Below are 14,230 nucleotides of genomic sequence, written 5' to 3' on the forward strand. Positions count from 1 at the left end.
GGAGTAGATATCATTAGTAGAAAGAGGATCCAGGCACTCCAAGTATCTTCATTTATTAGGACAAGTGAGACACCGCAAAGTTATGACAGGTGAAAGGATCTTTGTCAAGCTACATCACACCAGAAATCACAACCATTTATAGGCAAAAGCATAGTGAAAGTGTAAAACAAACTCATTAAGTGATCTATAATTAGACATTGGGATAGTCAACTCAGTCTATTTTGGCACTCACCATGAGTTCCAAGCTGAATCAACTCAAATTGCCCCAGAGCGATTTTCTTTTTTAATTCAGTTTTTATTCAGATGCTGAACGCTCCTTATAGAAGTGCATTATTTTATATATCTCGATAAGGAAATGCTGATTGGTGCAGAGCAACGTTTTGTAGTGCATTCGCATTACCTCCCAATGCTTTCATATAGGAAAGCATTGGATTGGCTGAGATTGTCAGGATTAATGATCTCAGCCATGGAGATGGGACAAATGTGGCTATGGAGAAAATATAAATAAATTACCCTTTTAACTTCATCCTGAGGGGGGCTGGGGATTTAAACAGGTACTCTAACACTATAGTGTTAGTATGCCTTTAATATAACACAAACACACAATTTGATTACACAGACCTACCATAACTACATGCTGCTATTTACATTTATGTTCAGTTTTTATTTCATATAATAATAATTTTTGATCCTCATTTATTCTGATAATCTCTCTTTTTCCCCATAATATCTTATAGAGGGGTGCTCTAAGTAAAATATCCACGATATACTGATGTGCTGGTTATGGACCTAGATTCCCAGAGCACTATTCCTCTGTTAAGAAGATTTATAAAAAGTGCAATGTGAGGGTACAAGCTATTTAGTCTCCACTGTATGGTAGTCAGTACAATGATGAAAAATCACAGTTTGTGTTCCTTATAACTAAAACAAAAAACAAGAACACAGCAAAACAGAGTTTTATTCTTAAGAGAGTTATTATAGATTTCACCTGTTTGTTGGTATATTATATCGATAAAATAATATTGTAAAGTCGAGAAGTCTTCCTGTGAAGAAAGTTAGACGAATGATGTGAGTTTGGAAGAAACCAATTTTCTCGTATAACTTTTGAGCATCAATCTGGGCTGATGAAGTCTCCAAGACTACAGCCTCACAACCTCTCTGGCGGGCAAAATCAATAACCGTCCTGCACAAGGCTTTAGCAATCCCTTTACCTCTGTGACTCCGGGTAACAGTCAGCCTCTTGAGCTCTGTGTGTTTCTCCCCAAGTGAATTAGATGATGGGACAGCAGCCACTGTACCCACCACTACCCCACTAGACTCCGCAACCCAAAAGCAGCCACCATCCCTCTGCAGGTAATATTTTTGGATGTCCAACATGTCATCTGATAGGCATTGATCAACGTAAGATGAATAGATATATCTCGAACAGATCCAGAGGAAACTTAATTCTGTTATCAAAACCAAGAGGGGCATAATAACGGATCCAGTGATCCAGAAAGAAACCAGGAACATGACCAGCATGAAAAGCCAATTTCGTGGGACACTTATAGCATGATGGAAGGCATCATGAGAGTGCTCATTCATACCACGTGCAAAGAGTTCCCTAACAACTTTATAGTCTGAGTCCTCGTACAGCCGGATATGGTAATCGGACATTTTGCCACTCCTGTAAAAGAAAGTAAAAGAGTTTATTAATTCATTGGATCAAACAACATCAGGTACATTAAGGTACCAGGACAACTAAATCCTGGAACCTGTGCACCAGTTTGACACTCCAGGGGTGTCTTAGGCTTAACCCTATCTTGCAAACTCAACGATACAATAAGTACTTAATCCACACAATGTGGGTAAATGTGACCTGGAATAAATTAAATATCCTACAAAGTATTATACAATCTTAATATGTGTATAGAGAGTACTGTTAATGAAGCATCACCATTCAGGGTACAATAAAGTAAAAAAAAAATGAAAAAACTAACCTTAAAAGGCTTCTCGTTCACCTAACTCATTAATATTATATGGTAACTTTGTAACATATCAAAAGGAAAGAAGAGACCTCCCCACTATTGTTTAATAAAAAGATGACCAGGATGGAGAGGGTTAAACAATTTCTGTGGATATTTACGTACTCTATTCCAAGGCTAAAGCAGAAAAAGCTTAAATACTTCTCCCATTCAAACTATTGTCTAAGGTATTGATATTCCTACTTTTCCAATTGGCCAAAGACAGATCTTCAATGAGGAGTTCTAAAATCTCTAAAAATATTTTGTCTGTACATTAAACATTTTTTTTAAATGTTGTGCCATATTATAAATATATGTGCCATTATCTTTATTTGTTTCAGCCTTGAGTAGCTGGTTTTTTTTTTCCATTTGAGTTTTTTCAGTTCAGACTTATTAAGTTATTCCATTTCCAATCTAAACCCCCCTTCTTTCATTATTGCTTCTTTGGTTAATAAATTAACATGGTATACCCTACTGGCTTTGTAATTTTTTTATATCATGAAAGTGTACATCTCCTTGGTAAAGCCTATTACCTAAACATCCCAGGCCACTCCAAGGTTGTTTCCCCTTCCATATAAAATTTCTAAAACTTCTTTGGATAAGATCTAACCAACCCTCAGGTATATTTAGTGGTACCATTTTGAAGAAATAGGTCCATATAGGTAGAATATAAGCATTTACTATGTTGATTCTACCTAGCCATTTTTCATCACATTACCCCATGTTTTCAAAGTAATATTAGTGTATTTTAAAATTCTCAGTATGTTGATTTCGACAATCCTATCCACTTTTTTTTAGGAAACGTAACTCCCAGATAATTGAAAGCTTCTTTTATTTATGTGAAATTGTAGGTATCAAGAATGTTCTGTTAAGTCCTTAGCTCTATATTTACAAAGAGGGTCATCATCTTTTTAATATATATTTTATAATTTGAAATTTCGCTGAAATAGTCGATTTCCTTCATTAGATATTTAACAGAAATTATGGGGACAGTCAGGGTAATTAAAATGTCATCCGCGTATAAACATAATTTCAAATCATCTAGACTAGTTGGGACAGCTTTGATAAATGGATTAGTTATTATTTTAGTGGCGAATGGCTCCATAGATAGTATGTATAAAATTGGTGATAAAGGGCAACCCTGATGGGTACCATTGTGAAAGTCAAATCATTCCGAACATAAATCCACTCCTACCCCTCTTGCGGTTGGGCATTTATATATATTGATTTTTGCCTTCAACATCCATCCACAAAAAAACTAATGTTTCCAAAACTTTAAACATATATCCCGATCCGACCCTGTCAAAGGCCTTCTCTGCATCCAATGACAGGGTCATAAGGGGAATCCCATTTTCCTCCCCCCCAATCCATTATATCAACCAGACATCTGGTGTTAAAGCAAACTTGTCTATTTGACACAAAGCCAATTTGCTCCCCATGGACTAAGCTTGAAAGAATGATTTTTTTTCTTGCCTGCCAAAATTGCTGAAAATATTTTAGAGTCTACATTGATAAGAGAGATTGGACGGCAGTTTTTAATTTCGTGTGGGTTTTTATCTTTCTTTAACGGTATTATATTTGCCTAAAAAGGTACCTTTGGACCTGAGCCCTTAGAAACAACTTCATTAAATGAGTTAATATGTTCATTTAATAACTCCTTAAACCCTTAAGGACCAAACTTCTGGAATAAAAGGGAAGCATAACATGTCACACATGTCATATGTCCTTAAGGGGTTAAAAGCCTTATAGAACCTGTTGGTCAGACTATCCGGTCCAGGCATCTTGAAATTAGCAAGTCTATATATAGCTTTATCCATTTCTAATTTTGTTAGTGGGGAATTAAAGGATCACTATAGTGCAAGGAAAACAAACTCGTTTTCCTGACACTATATACTCCTCAGGACCCCCCCACCCTAAGGGCCCCTCTCCCTTGGCGCTGGATGGTTAAAACCCCTTCAGCTACTTACCTTAAGCCAGTGCCGAGCTCCCTCGGCGCTGGTGACCTCTCCTCCCCCACCAATGTCAGCTCCCGAGTGGAGTGGAATGTGCCGCGCGCGCGCCTTCAAACAGTCCATAGGAAAGCATTCCTCAATGCTTTCCTATGGACGTTCTGCAAGCTGGACGTTGCAGAAGCGCCTCTACTGGCTGTCAGGAAGAGAGCCACTAGAGGCTGGATTAACCCTGCGATGTAACATCTGAAGAGTTAAAACCTGGGGGACCTGGCACCCAGACCATTTCATTGACCTGAAGTGGTCTGGGTGACTATAGTGTCCCTTTAAGTATACTAATTTGATCTTGGTTGAGCCTAGGAATATCTGAGTCCTTCAGAAAATTTATTAATCATTGTTTTCATAATAGTAATTCTCTTTCATCCTTTCCAGATTTTTATTTATACGTTCCGTTTCATATTGATTTATTATTGATCTGACTTAACATTTCATTGGTTATTTGGCATTTGTTTTTGTTGAATAGTTCTAGAAAAAGATTGGTGTACTCTTTTTCAGATGTACAGGGAGTGCAGAATTATTAGGCAAGTTGTATTTTTGAGGATTAATTTTATTATTGAACAACAACCATGTTCTCAATGAACCCAAAAAACTCATTAATATCAAAGCTGAATATTTTTGGAAGTAGTTTTTAGTTTGTTTTTAGTTATAGCTATTTTAGGGGGATATCTGTGTGTGCAGGTGACTATTACTGTGCATAATTATTAGGCAACTTAACAAAAAACAAATATATACCCATTTCAATTATTTATTTTTACCAGTGAAACCAATATAACATCTCAACATTCACAAATATACATTTATGACATTCAAAAACATAACAAAAACAAATCAGTGACCAATATAGCCACCTTTCTTTGCAAGGACACTCAAAAGCCTGCCATCCATGGATTCTGTCAGTGTTTTGATCTGTTCACCATCAACATTGCGTGCAGAAGCAACCACAGCCTCCCAGACACTGTTCAGAGAGGTGTACTGTTTTCCCTCCTTGTAAATCTCACATTTGATGATGGACCACAGGTTCTCAATGGGGTTCAGATCAGGTGAACAAGGAGGCCATGTCATTAGATTTTCTTCTTTTATACCCTTTCTTGCCAGCCACGCTGTGGAGTACTTGGACGCGTGTGATGGAGCATTGTCCTGCATGAAAATCATGTTTTTCTTGAAGGATGCAGACTTCTTCCTGTACCACTGCTTGAAGAAGGTGTCTTCCAGAAACTGGGAGTTGAGCTTGACTCCATCCTCAACCCGAAAAGGCCCCACAAGCTCATCTTTGATGATACCAGCCCAAACCAGTACTCCACCTCCACCTTGCTGGCGTCTGAGTCAGACTGGAGCTCTCTGCCCTTTACCAATCCATCCATCTGGCCCATCAAGACTCACTCTCATTTCATCAGTCCATAAAACCTTAGAAAAATCAGTCTTGAGATATTTCTTGGCCCAGTCTTGACGTTTCAGCTTGTGTGTCTTGTTCAGTGGTGGTCGTCTTTCAGCCTTTCTTACCTTGGCCATGTCTCTGAGTATTGCACACCTTGTGCTTTCGGGCACTCCAGTGATGTTGCAGCTCTGAAATATGGCCAGACTGGTGGCAAGTGGCATCTTGGCAGCTGCACGCTTGACTTTTCTCAGTTCATGGGCAGTTATTTTGCGCCTTGGTTTCTCCACACGCTTCTTGCGACCCTGTTGACTATTTTGAATGAAACGCTTGATTGTTCGATGATCACGCTTCAGAAGCTTTGCAATTTTAAGAGTGCTGCATCCCTCTGCAAGATATCTCACTATTTTTAACTTTTCTGAGCCTGTCAAGTCCTTCTTTTGACCCATTTTGCCAAAGGAAAGGAGGTTGCCTAATAATTATGCACACCTGATATAGGGTGTTGATGTCATTAGACCACACCCCTTCTCATTACAGAGATGCACATCACCTAATATGCTTAATTGGTAGTAGGCTTTCGAGCCTATACAACTTGGAGTAAGACAACATGCATAAAGATGATGTGGTCAAAATACTCATTTGCCTAATAATTCTGCACGCAGTGTATGGTTTACTCACCATATGTTTAGTAAATTATTGTATTTCATAATATACTTTAAGGAGTTAGATTGTTTTTTAATTTGTTTGTTGACTTTACGATTATCTTTGATCTTTTTATCTATAGTCACATCTGGGACGTAGTTGAAATCTCCAGCCATAATCAGTTCCTATTTTCACTTTTTCTAATTTCTCTATTACGCTCTACAAACATTTAGTTGGTGAGATATTTGGGGGATAAAGATTGACCAATGTGTACATTTGAGAAATCACTCTACAAACCAAAATTTGGTATCTTCCTTCAGTGTCTAGATCTAAATAAATTCTGAACCCTATTTGAGCAAATAATAGCTACCCCTCCCCCCCCCGCCTTTTTCCCCCATCAAAGATGCATGAAACACATACCCATCTGATTTTATCTTCTCTTTTCAATGGGTTTCATGAAGAAACGCAATATCCATCTGATTTTATCTTCTCTTTTCAGCAGATCATAAAGCATATTTCTTTTGTGTGGAGTATTTAACCCCTGCACATTCATTGAAATACACTTCAGAAATACCTCTTTCCCTTGTTTCTCACTCTCAAGAACCCAGCCTTCCTCTCAGACAAAACCTTGACAACACTTACAACATTTAAAATATAAAGAGCTCCCCCTGTATATTTAGGGAAAAACCTTACATCCCAAACTAAGTTGGAGGACCCACTCGTCCTCCTCATAAGTCTCATGGCACTACCTCTAAGTGTCCTTCTTTCAGAACTCAAGGCAGGGTGCTGCTCGGGGTTGATGCAGCGGTCTAGACATAAATACACCTAGTGAAGAGGTAACTTGGAGGATAATCTCTTCTTATTCGGAACCACCTATTCCTCATCATTCCCCCTTTTCCCTTGCTTTTTCTCACAGTTTATAATGTTGGGAAGATTTTACTTGTGGTTGGCTAATTTCAGTTGTGTATGATCACATATATCTACTTGCGACCTTATAGATTAGGTTATTTTATAGGTAGCATATTATCAACTTCTTTTTTATTAGTAGTAAAAAGAAGGATTGTTTTCACTTATCTTACAGGGCTCTCTCATCCTCTTTCATGAGTTGAAATTACCCTTATGGAATTTTTCTTGATGTGCTGCATCTCACGAAGCCTCACAATGCCTTTCTTCTCACTGTTTTCTCCTGTCCGGAATTCCCAGACCGCCAAGGATATTTGTCACTTGTCACTTTCCCTTGCATAGCTTAGTTTGCTGTCCGTCCCTCGGCATCCAGCTTCCAGATCGCTCTCCCTAGGACGCCGTACCAATGCGGCTGCATACAGCCGTCCAACGCACTCAGTCCCTCAACCCCTCAGACCCTCAGACCCCGCCTCCTGCTGCGTGCGAGCGTACATCCATCTTCACTTCATCACACCTGACCACGTCTAATCATTTATATGCTTATGAACTCCTGAACCAACTTGAATAACCCCTTATGTAGTAGACATGTGCACCAGTGAAATTTTCATGTGATTTGGTGCTAAATAAAAATTTAATTCGTCAATCCCGAATTTTGTCCGCAAACCATTTGTTTTCAAACGAAATTCGTAAAAAAAAAAAAAAGAATTTGTAGCACTGCTCATGTGCAAAACAAAAAGCAAGCAGGGAGCCGGCAGCGCTACCAGCTACCTCCTTATAATAAGTAACTATTCCTGCCCCCCCCCCCGCATTAAAACCTATTGGGGTCACTATAACCCCCATATTAATAAAAGTGAGGCATGCCGTAAGTAGGGGCATGCCACCTAAACAACGAGCAGCCAATTGCTGCTTGCTGTCATTTCAAACTAAATATAAATCAGTATGTGGGTCCCTCTGACATTAGGTCCTCCCCATTATTTATTTATTTAGGGTCCCCACCCGCTGCTCATGGGTGGGTGGACATTAGGTCCCCCCTTTAATTAATTAGGGTCCCCACCCGCCGCTGATGGGTGCAGACCTGGAAGGGACATTGGGTGACCCCCATACTGATTTATATTAAGTTTGAAATGACAGCGAGCAGTCAGTGGCCGAGTAGGCGCATGCGGGAGGATTTATCCTCCCTTTTATTAATATGAGTAACCCCCATAGGTTTTAATGCAGGGGGGCTCACTGTTATTTCTCTGTGCTGTGGGGGTTAATTCCCCTGCAGCACGGAGACCATTAAACGAACAAAATGAAAAGGTAATGCATTAGGCATTTGCCCTTTTGTTTAGTTTATATTTAGTTTGTAGGGCTTTGTTTACGTTTTAGTAAACGAATACGAAAAAAACTGAATTTTCTGACAAAATCGTTTCGTACGAAAACAAATGCACATGTCTATTATCTAGTGGCTGATTGCTAGGAGGTAATTCAATACCAAAATGTATCAAGTATATGGATATTGTCACATCCTGTTCCTGGCTGCGGATCAGTCTGGTGATGGCTTCTGGTATCCAGTACTCTTTTTACATTTCTTGTTTAGTTTTTCTTGTTTTTTTTGTTTTCTATTCTATGTCTGGTTTTCTTCATGCTGGGGTTTCTGGGTTCATTCCTGTAATCCATCCCTGGAATTCACAGTCTCCAAGTTTCCTTTAAATGTTTGTTTTATGTTGCGACACCAGTTTGTTTTCCTGCAGGCAGCTGCTCAAGGCTTCTGCCCTTTCTTGCAGGTAAGTACTATGTGTGTTTTCTGGTTTAGCTTACATTAGACAGAGTAGGACCTGCCAGATATGGGGTACATTGGCGTTGTTGGCAGGCTTATGCAATGTATGATCATATAATGTGACTAAATCCCCATGTTTTTCATATATAGTACTTCGTTATTTCTCCTCTTGTTTTGCCTATCATGTCTTATTTTGTTTTAGTTTGTATAACCAGTCCATGTACAGTCCTGTCCAGTCATGCCCATGTTATGTCAATGTTTTCCTATGTATTGTGTACTTGTTCTGGGTTTAGCTTCCTATCCTTTTCTGGCTCTGTGTTCTATTAGTTCTGTCTTGTTTTCATGTTTGGTGCCTATCTCTAGTCTAGCCTTGTTTCTAGTACTGGATACAATCTTGCTGCAGAGCCTCCCTATTCAGCCCCTGGGAGGTCTGCTTAATTCCAAGCTCCTAGTTCCTGGGATCCGCATAAGCTGAATCAGGGTTCTGGTATGTGGCTGCACAAACACTGATGCTCAACACCAGGGTGTGTGCGGTTACCCTGCACCAGACCCTGCTAATCCACCTCCACACTGTGACTCCTACTCTGAACATCAGGCATACTGGGTCCCGGTCCTCGCTCCGCCGCCCTGACAGTGTCTGGGTACCGGGCACCGGACCGCCACCTTGACAGGATATATGGTCAGGTAGCTGATAGTAAAGTGAAGTAATTAGGTCGTATACAGAATAAAAATGATAGAAGCCTCTCTCCCTGGTAATCTTTTTTAGATTTTATTCATAACAAATTATGTTTCATATATAAATATTTGATGTGTCACAATAGCTTAAGCTTGCATTTAAAAACAAAAAATATTTTTTTCACTGTAATAGATTGAATAGCAGTTAGTTGTCTGCCAGTTTCTGTGTCAGGCTCACAGTGGATACTGTACCCACTTGCCCAGTGCCACCACTCATATCTGGTGTCACAATAGCTTAAGCTTGCATTTAAAAACAAAACATTTTTTTTCACTGTAATAGATTGAATAGCAGTTAGTTGTCTGCCAGCTTCTGTGTCAGGCTCACAGTGGATACTGTGCCCACTTGCCCAGTTCCACCACTCATATCTGGTGTCACAATAGCTTAAGCTTGCATTTGAAAACAACATTTTTTTTCATTAGATAGGTAAAGGAGTCAGAAATTATAGTGACAAACAAGCATATGTATATTCTCAATAGACTTCATCAAGTGGCAACATACAAGAGATAGGTGATAAGTGCCCAAACATCCAAGAACCCGACGCGCGTTTCGGTGCAATCTGGTGTGCTCCTTCCTCAGGGAAAAAAAATACACTGAATGTGGTCCTCCTTTTAACTATATAACCCATGTGGGAAACTATTTTAATGGCTAATCGTGAGTGGACACGTCATACAGGAGGCGTGAGCTTTAATCCAATTATGTCATATGCACCGCCTTCCCTCTAAGGCCTGTCAATCGACTTTATACTGCGGGGGATATGTGAGGATCTCAATCTAATTCTGCAAGATTTAATGCTTCCAAATTAATATGTTAACAACCTCCCATGTTGATTTAATAACTGATGTAGATCTAGACCCATTGAGCGGTGATAACAATATGTTCTAAATGTATTCAAAAATTGACAACTAGTAAATAATATAATGAAGAAATAGTATTTCTCATAAATATAAACTACCATTAATAACAGTTAGCATCACAAAGTGCCCATAGATATATTGTTCGATTGGGTATCTGTAATTTAGACATATTAGCCAAATGGTATATTGAAGGTATTTAACTTCCTAAATATATCAAATATATATCAAATGTATCCAAGTTATTCCCCTTCTCTACTTTGAATATTGTATCTAAGTCATTTAATTAGGATGTCTTTCTATTATATCGAACTCACAGCAAGAACAAACTTTGCTATCATCATATATGTATTTGTAAATTTGGTGTAAGTTCATCAGAATGTGCCTAAATTAAGTCATACAATATGTATTCCTTTCCTGGGGATATTTAAGATATTATAATTAGTTGGAGTGTTCCCTAGGAGATACCTTATTTAGTACGTTATTGTCAAGGGAATCATAGAAGATACTATTCTTTGTTTATGTATCTAATCATCATATTATATCTATATACATCTTTGCAAAACAACAAATGATTCTAAAAAGCGGACACCTTAAAATGTGTCCTTTTTATGGCCATAATGTCCATAATGTTATATATATATATGTTCCCACTTCAGACATAAGAGAGGACAAGTGTAATTCTAATTCAATGAGCTACACAATGGCGTATATATAATACATATTGACAATGAGATAATCTTGTCAAAAATATACTTAAAAGTATATATACAGTGCTATTAGTATAAACAATAGAAAACAGCTATTACATCTTTATTCAAAGATGATTAAAGTGTAAGAAAATCCTTCATTCAGGCTACATTGAGCCAGCGTTTTTGAGTCTAAAGATCCAATAGCTCTCTCTCTGGAGTAGCTTCTTATCTAGATGCCAAGGTTACTTTTTCAATGCCACAGAAACGTATTTTATCCACTGAACCCCCGTGATGTAATTTCACGTTTGGAAATTGGGGTTGCAGCAGACTTTATTCCCTTGTGTTCGGTGGCCGTACCCCCTTGTTCGTCTCCTGAATGACTGGTGTATGGTCCCCTGTTTTATGCCTCAGCGAGTTTCTTGAGTGGGCATCATGTTTTTCTCACATATTGTTTTTTGAATACTACAAGTAAGTAAATAGATGACTCATGTAGTTTGACAATTGAAAAAGGACTTGGTAGTTAACGTGTCCGTATTTGTTGAATTTGAGAAGGACTTGGATTGTCTTGGAATATATCTGCATGCCTTACATCTCCCACATTGGTATGTCCCAATTGTGGGAGACTTAAGCCAAGTTCCATTAGTAGGTGATGTTTTTAAGTGACTTGGAACCAAAATGTCCCTTAAGTTGCTTCCTCTTCTTTGTTTCTTCCTCTTAATTGAGACATGAGGAGTGATAACTTATTTAAGCTGTCTATCCTGCTGTAGGAGTGACAACATTTTTCCAAGACACTTTTAACAGAACCATTTTGCGTCGAAGGTACCTATGCATCTCATTTGTTATTTTTTTTGGTTCAGTGGGTACATTTTCCATCAAAAGATCTTTTCTGGGAAACTCCCACCCTACCTGAGCAAAATGCTCTCCTCAGCTGTTCCCACCTCCTATAACCTCCGATCCAGTACCAGCACTTTATTTAGTCTACCTCAATACAAAAAGAAAGCAGCCTGATCCTCCTTCTCCTACAGAGAGCCGCAATTGTGGAACGACCTCCCACACAATTTAAAATCTTCCCCAAGCCTAAAGTCCTTTAAGAGATCCCTCTCTACATACCTCAAAACAGAATGCACCTGTCATGGTTGATTATATATTTCCTACCTGTTCTATGTTAAATTTTGTATATATTGTGTATTAATATTGTTTTTGTATTGTGCCATAATGTATCAATGAAATGTTTTGTGGACCCAGGACATACTTGAAAATGAAAGAAATCTCAAGGTATCTTTCCTGGTAAAATATTTTGTAAATAAATATAAATAAGTAAAATTAATAATGCTATTTTGTACGCCATTTTAAGACATTTATATGGATTACCATTTTCTTTAAATTGTGCCCTCAGGGTTTTGGCTTTGATTTTAAAGGCATCAGTAGACGAGTAATTCCATCTCAAGTGGAGGTACTCTCTAACTGGTATACCTCCCTTCAGGGCCGGAGAGTGATGGTTTTCTCAGTTATGGAGGTTATTAGTAGCTGTTGATTTTCTGAACAAAGTTGTTGCTACTTTACCATCCTGTTCAACCTTAATGGTAATATCCAAAAAGATAAGCTGTTAACCTTAATTTCTGAGGTCAATTAGTTGATGTCATTTCGATTTAGTGTACCCACAAACTCTTTAAAAGGATCAATGGTACCCATCCATACCACCAATGTTACATAGTTATATAGCTGAAAAGAGACATGTGTCTTCAGCCTTCCTCACATTTGTTTTTTGCTGTTGATCCAAAAGAAGGCAAAAAAAAAAAACACTTTGAAGCACTTCCAATTTTGCAACAAACTAGGAAAAAATTCCTTCTTGACCCCAGAATGGCAGTCAGATTTATCCTTGGATCAGGAAGCTATTACCTTACATATTCTGTCTTTGCAGGTATGCATCTAGTAGCTGTTTGAACATCTGCATGGACTCTGATAAAACCACTTCTTCAGGCAGACAATTCCACATCCTTATTGTTCTTACAGTATAAAAAAAAAGTTTCTTTGCCTTAGACGAAATTTATTAATTTATTCAAAAATTAAAATAGTTTATAAAAAGTTCTGCTGGTGACAGCTAAAATAGGGAATGAAAAGAATAAATCTGAGGAACTCAATAAATATGGAAAGACAATGACAGATACTCACCAAAGTACTGTTGCTAGTCAGGTAAAAGAAGAGGTCTCAAAGAAAACACTGGACTCGTTACAACAAAAATAATATGCTCCAGCAGAGTACACAAATCATTGCAGCTTTATTAGTAAGAACAACATCGGCATGAGGAACTGCACAACAGGGGGCGAGCCAAAGCCGAACGTGTTTCAGATCCAGAATTCCTTACTCAGAGGGATTACTATGAGTAAGTACCCCGGCGTCTGAAATGCATTAGGCTTTCGCTCCCCGTTGTGGTGCAGTTCCTCATGCCGCTGTCACAGCCAGGGGAGGTGTGGTTAGGGCTTCATAATCAGAAACAAAGTGTTTTAACTCCTTTATGGCAGAGAATTAAGCAGTGAGACTGCAGGGAGTGACCGATACACCAAAACTGCTTGGATTACTTGCAACTATACTGAAACCCTATGCACATTTTTATATAACTGGAGAATCTTTAATATCACTTGAATGGCCATCGTAGAGATACTAAAAATCCAGCTATTTAACCCCTTAAGGACACATGACATGTGTGACATGTCATGATTCCCTTTTATTCCAGAAGTTTGGTCCTTAAGCGGTTAAACATGCATAGGCATTTGGCAAAGTGCGCAAGTTAATATTTACAATGGTTTTTAAGGTATAGATATGTACTATGGTTATTGCTGTCACCCAGCAGTAGTGGCAGTTTGAGTGCAGGGATTCATTTTGTATCTTTAAAGTTGTTTTGGTCCCTATAGTTTCCTTTAAAAGCTTTGTTATATTTTGTGTAAACGAGCTAAGTTTTATATATATACGCTATTTATATAAAGTACCTGTTTCCAATGTGACTCGCTGTTTCCAGCTCTCTGATGCGGGAGATGACACCGGACCGGATGATGATACTGACCTTTGGAGGGAACTATTCCAGAAACTTATTAAAATGTGTGATTAATGATTAACGGTTATTGTATTTGTGAGCAAAGTGTTTCTGTTGTATAAATAGCAAGGATTAATTTAATACACTCCTCTTCAACATTAAAAACGTATCAGTGCACTATCCCAATTCTGAGAATATGTGACACTACAGGTTCCCAGATCAGTGCATTTTA

General features: G+C 38.4%; 1 protein-coding gene across 1 annotated transcript; it reads right to left on the minus strand.

Moving 5' to 3' along the window:
* Window positions 1-962: 962 nt before the first annotated feature.
* On the minus strand, window positions 963-14,007 carry LOC134615278 (probable N-acetyltransferase CML1). The gene is made up of 2 exons (XM_063459771.1): window positions 13,955-14,007; window positions 963-1,666 (listed from the first exon to the last, which is right to left on the minus strand). Exon 2 carries the CDS (start codon window positions 1,654-1,656, stop codon window positions 985-987), a length of 672 nt encoding a protein of 223 aa, XP_063315841.1. The 5' UTR covers window positions 1,657-1,666; window positions 13,955-14,007; the 3' UTR covers window positions 963-984.
* Window positions 14,008-14,230: the final 223 nt, after the last annotated feature.

Source organism: Pelobates fuscus, chromosome 6 (genome assembly GCF_036172605.1).
Source record: "Pelobates fuscus isolate aPelFus1 chromosome 6, aPelFus1.pri, whole genome shotgun sequence".
NCBI lineage: Eukaryota > Metazoa > Chordata > Amphibia > Anura > Pelobatidae > Pelobates > Pelobates fuscus.

Excerpts from the sequence above, each read along its gene's own strand:
- LOC134615278 (XM_063459771.1), bottom strand. The coding sequence starts at position 1,656 with ATGTCCGATTACCATATCCGGCTGTACGAGGACTCAGACTATAAAGTT.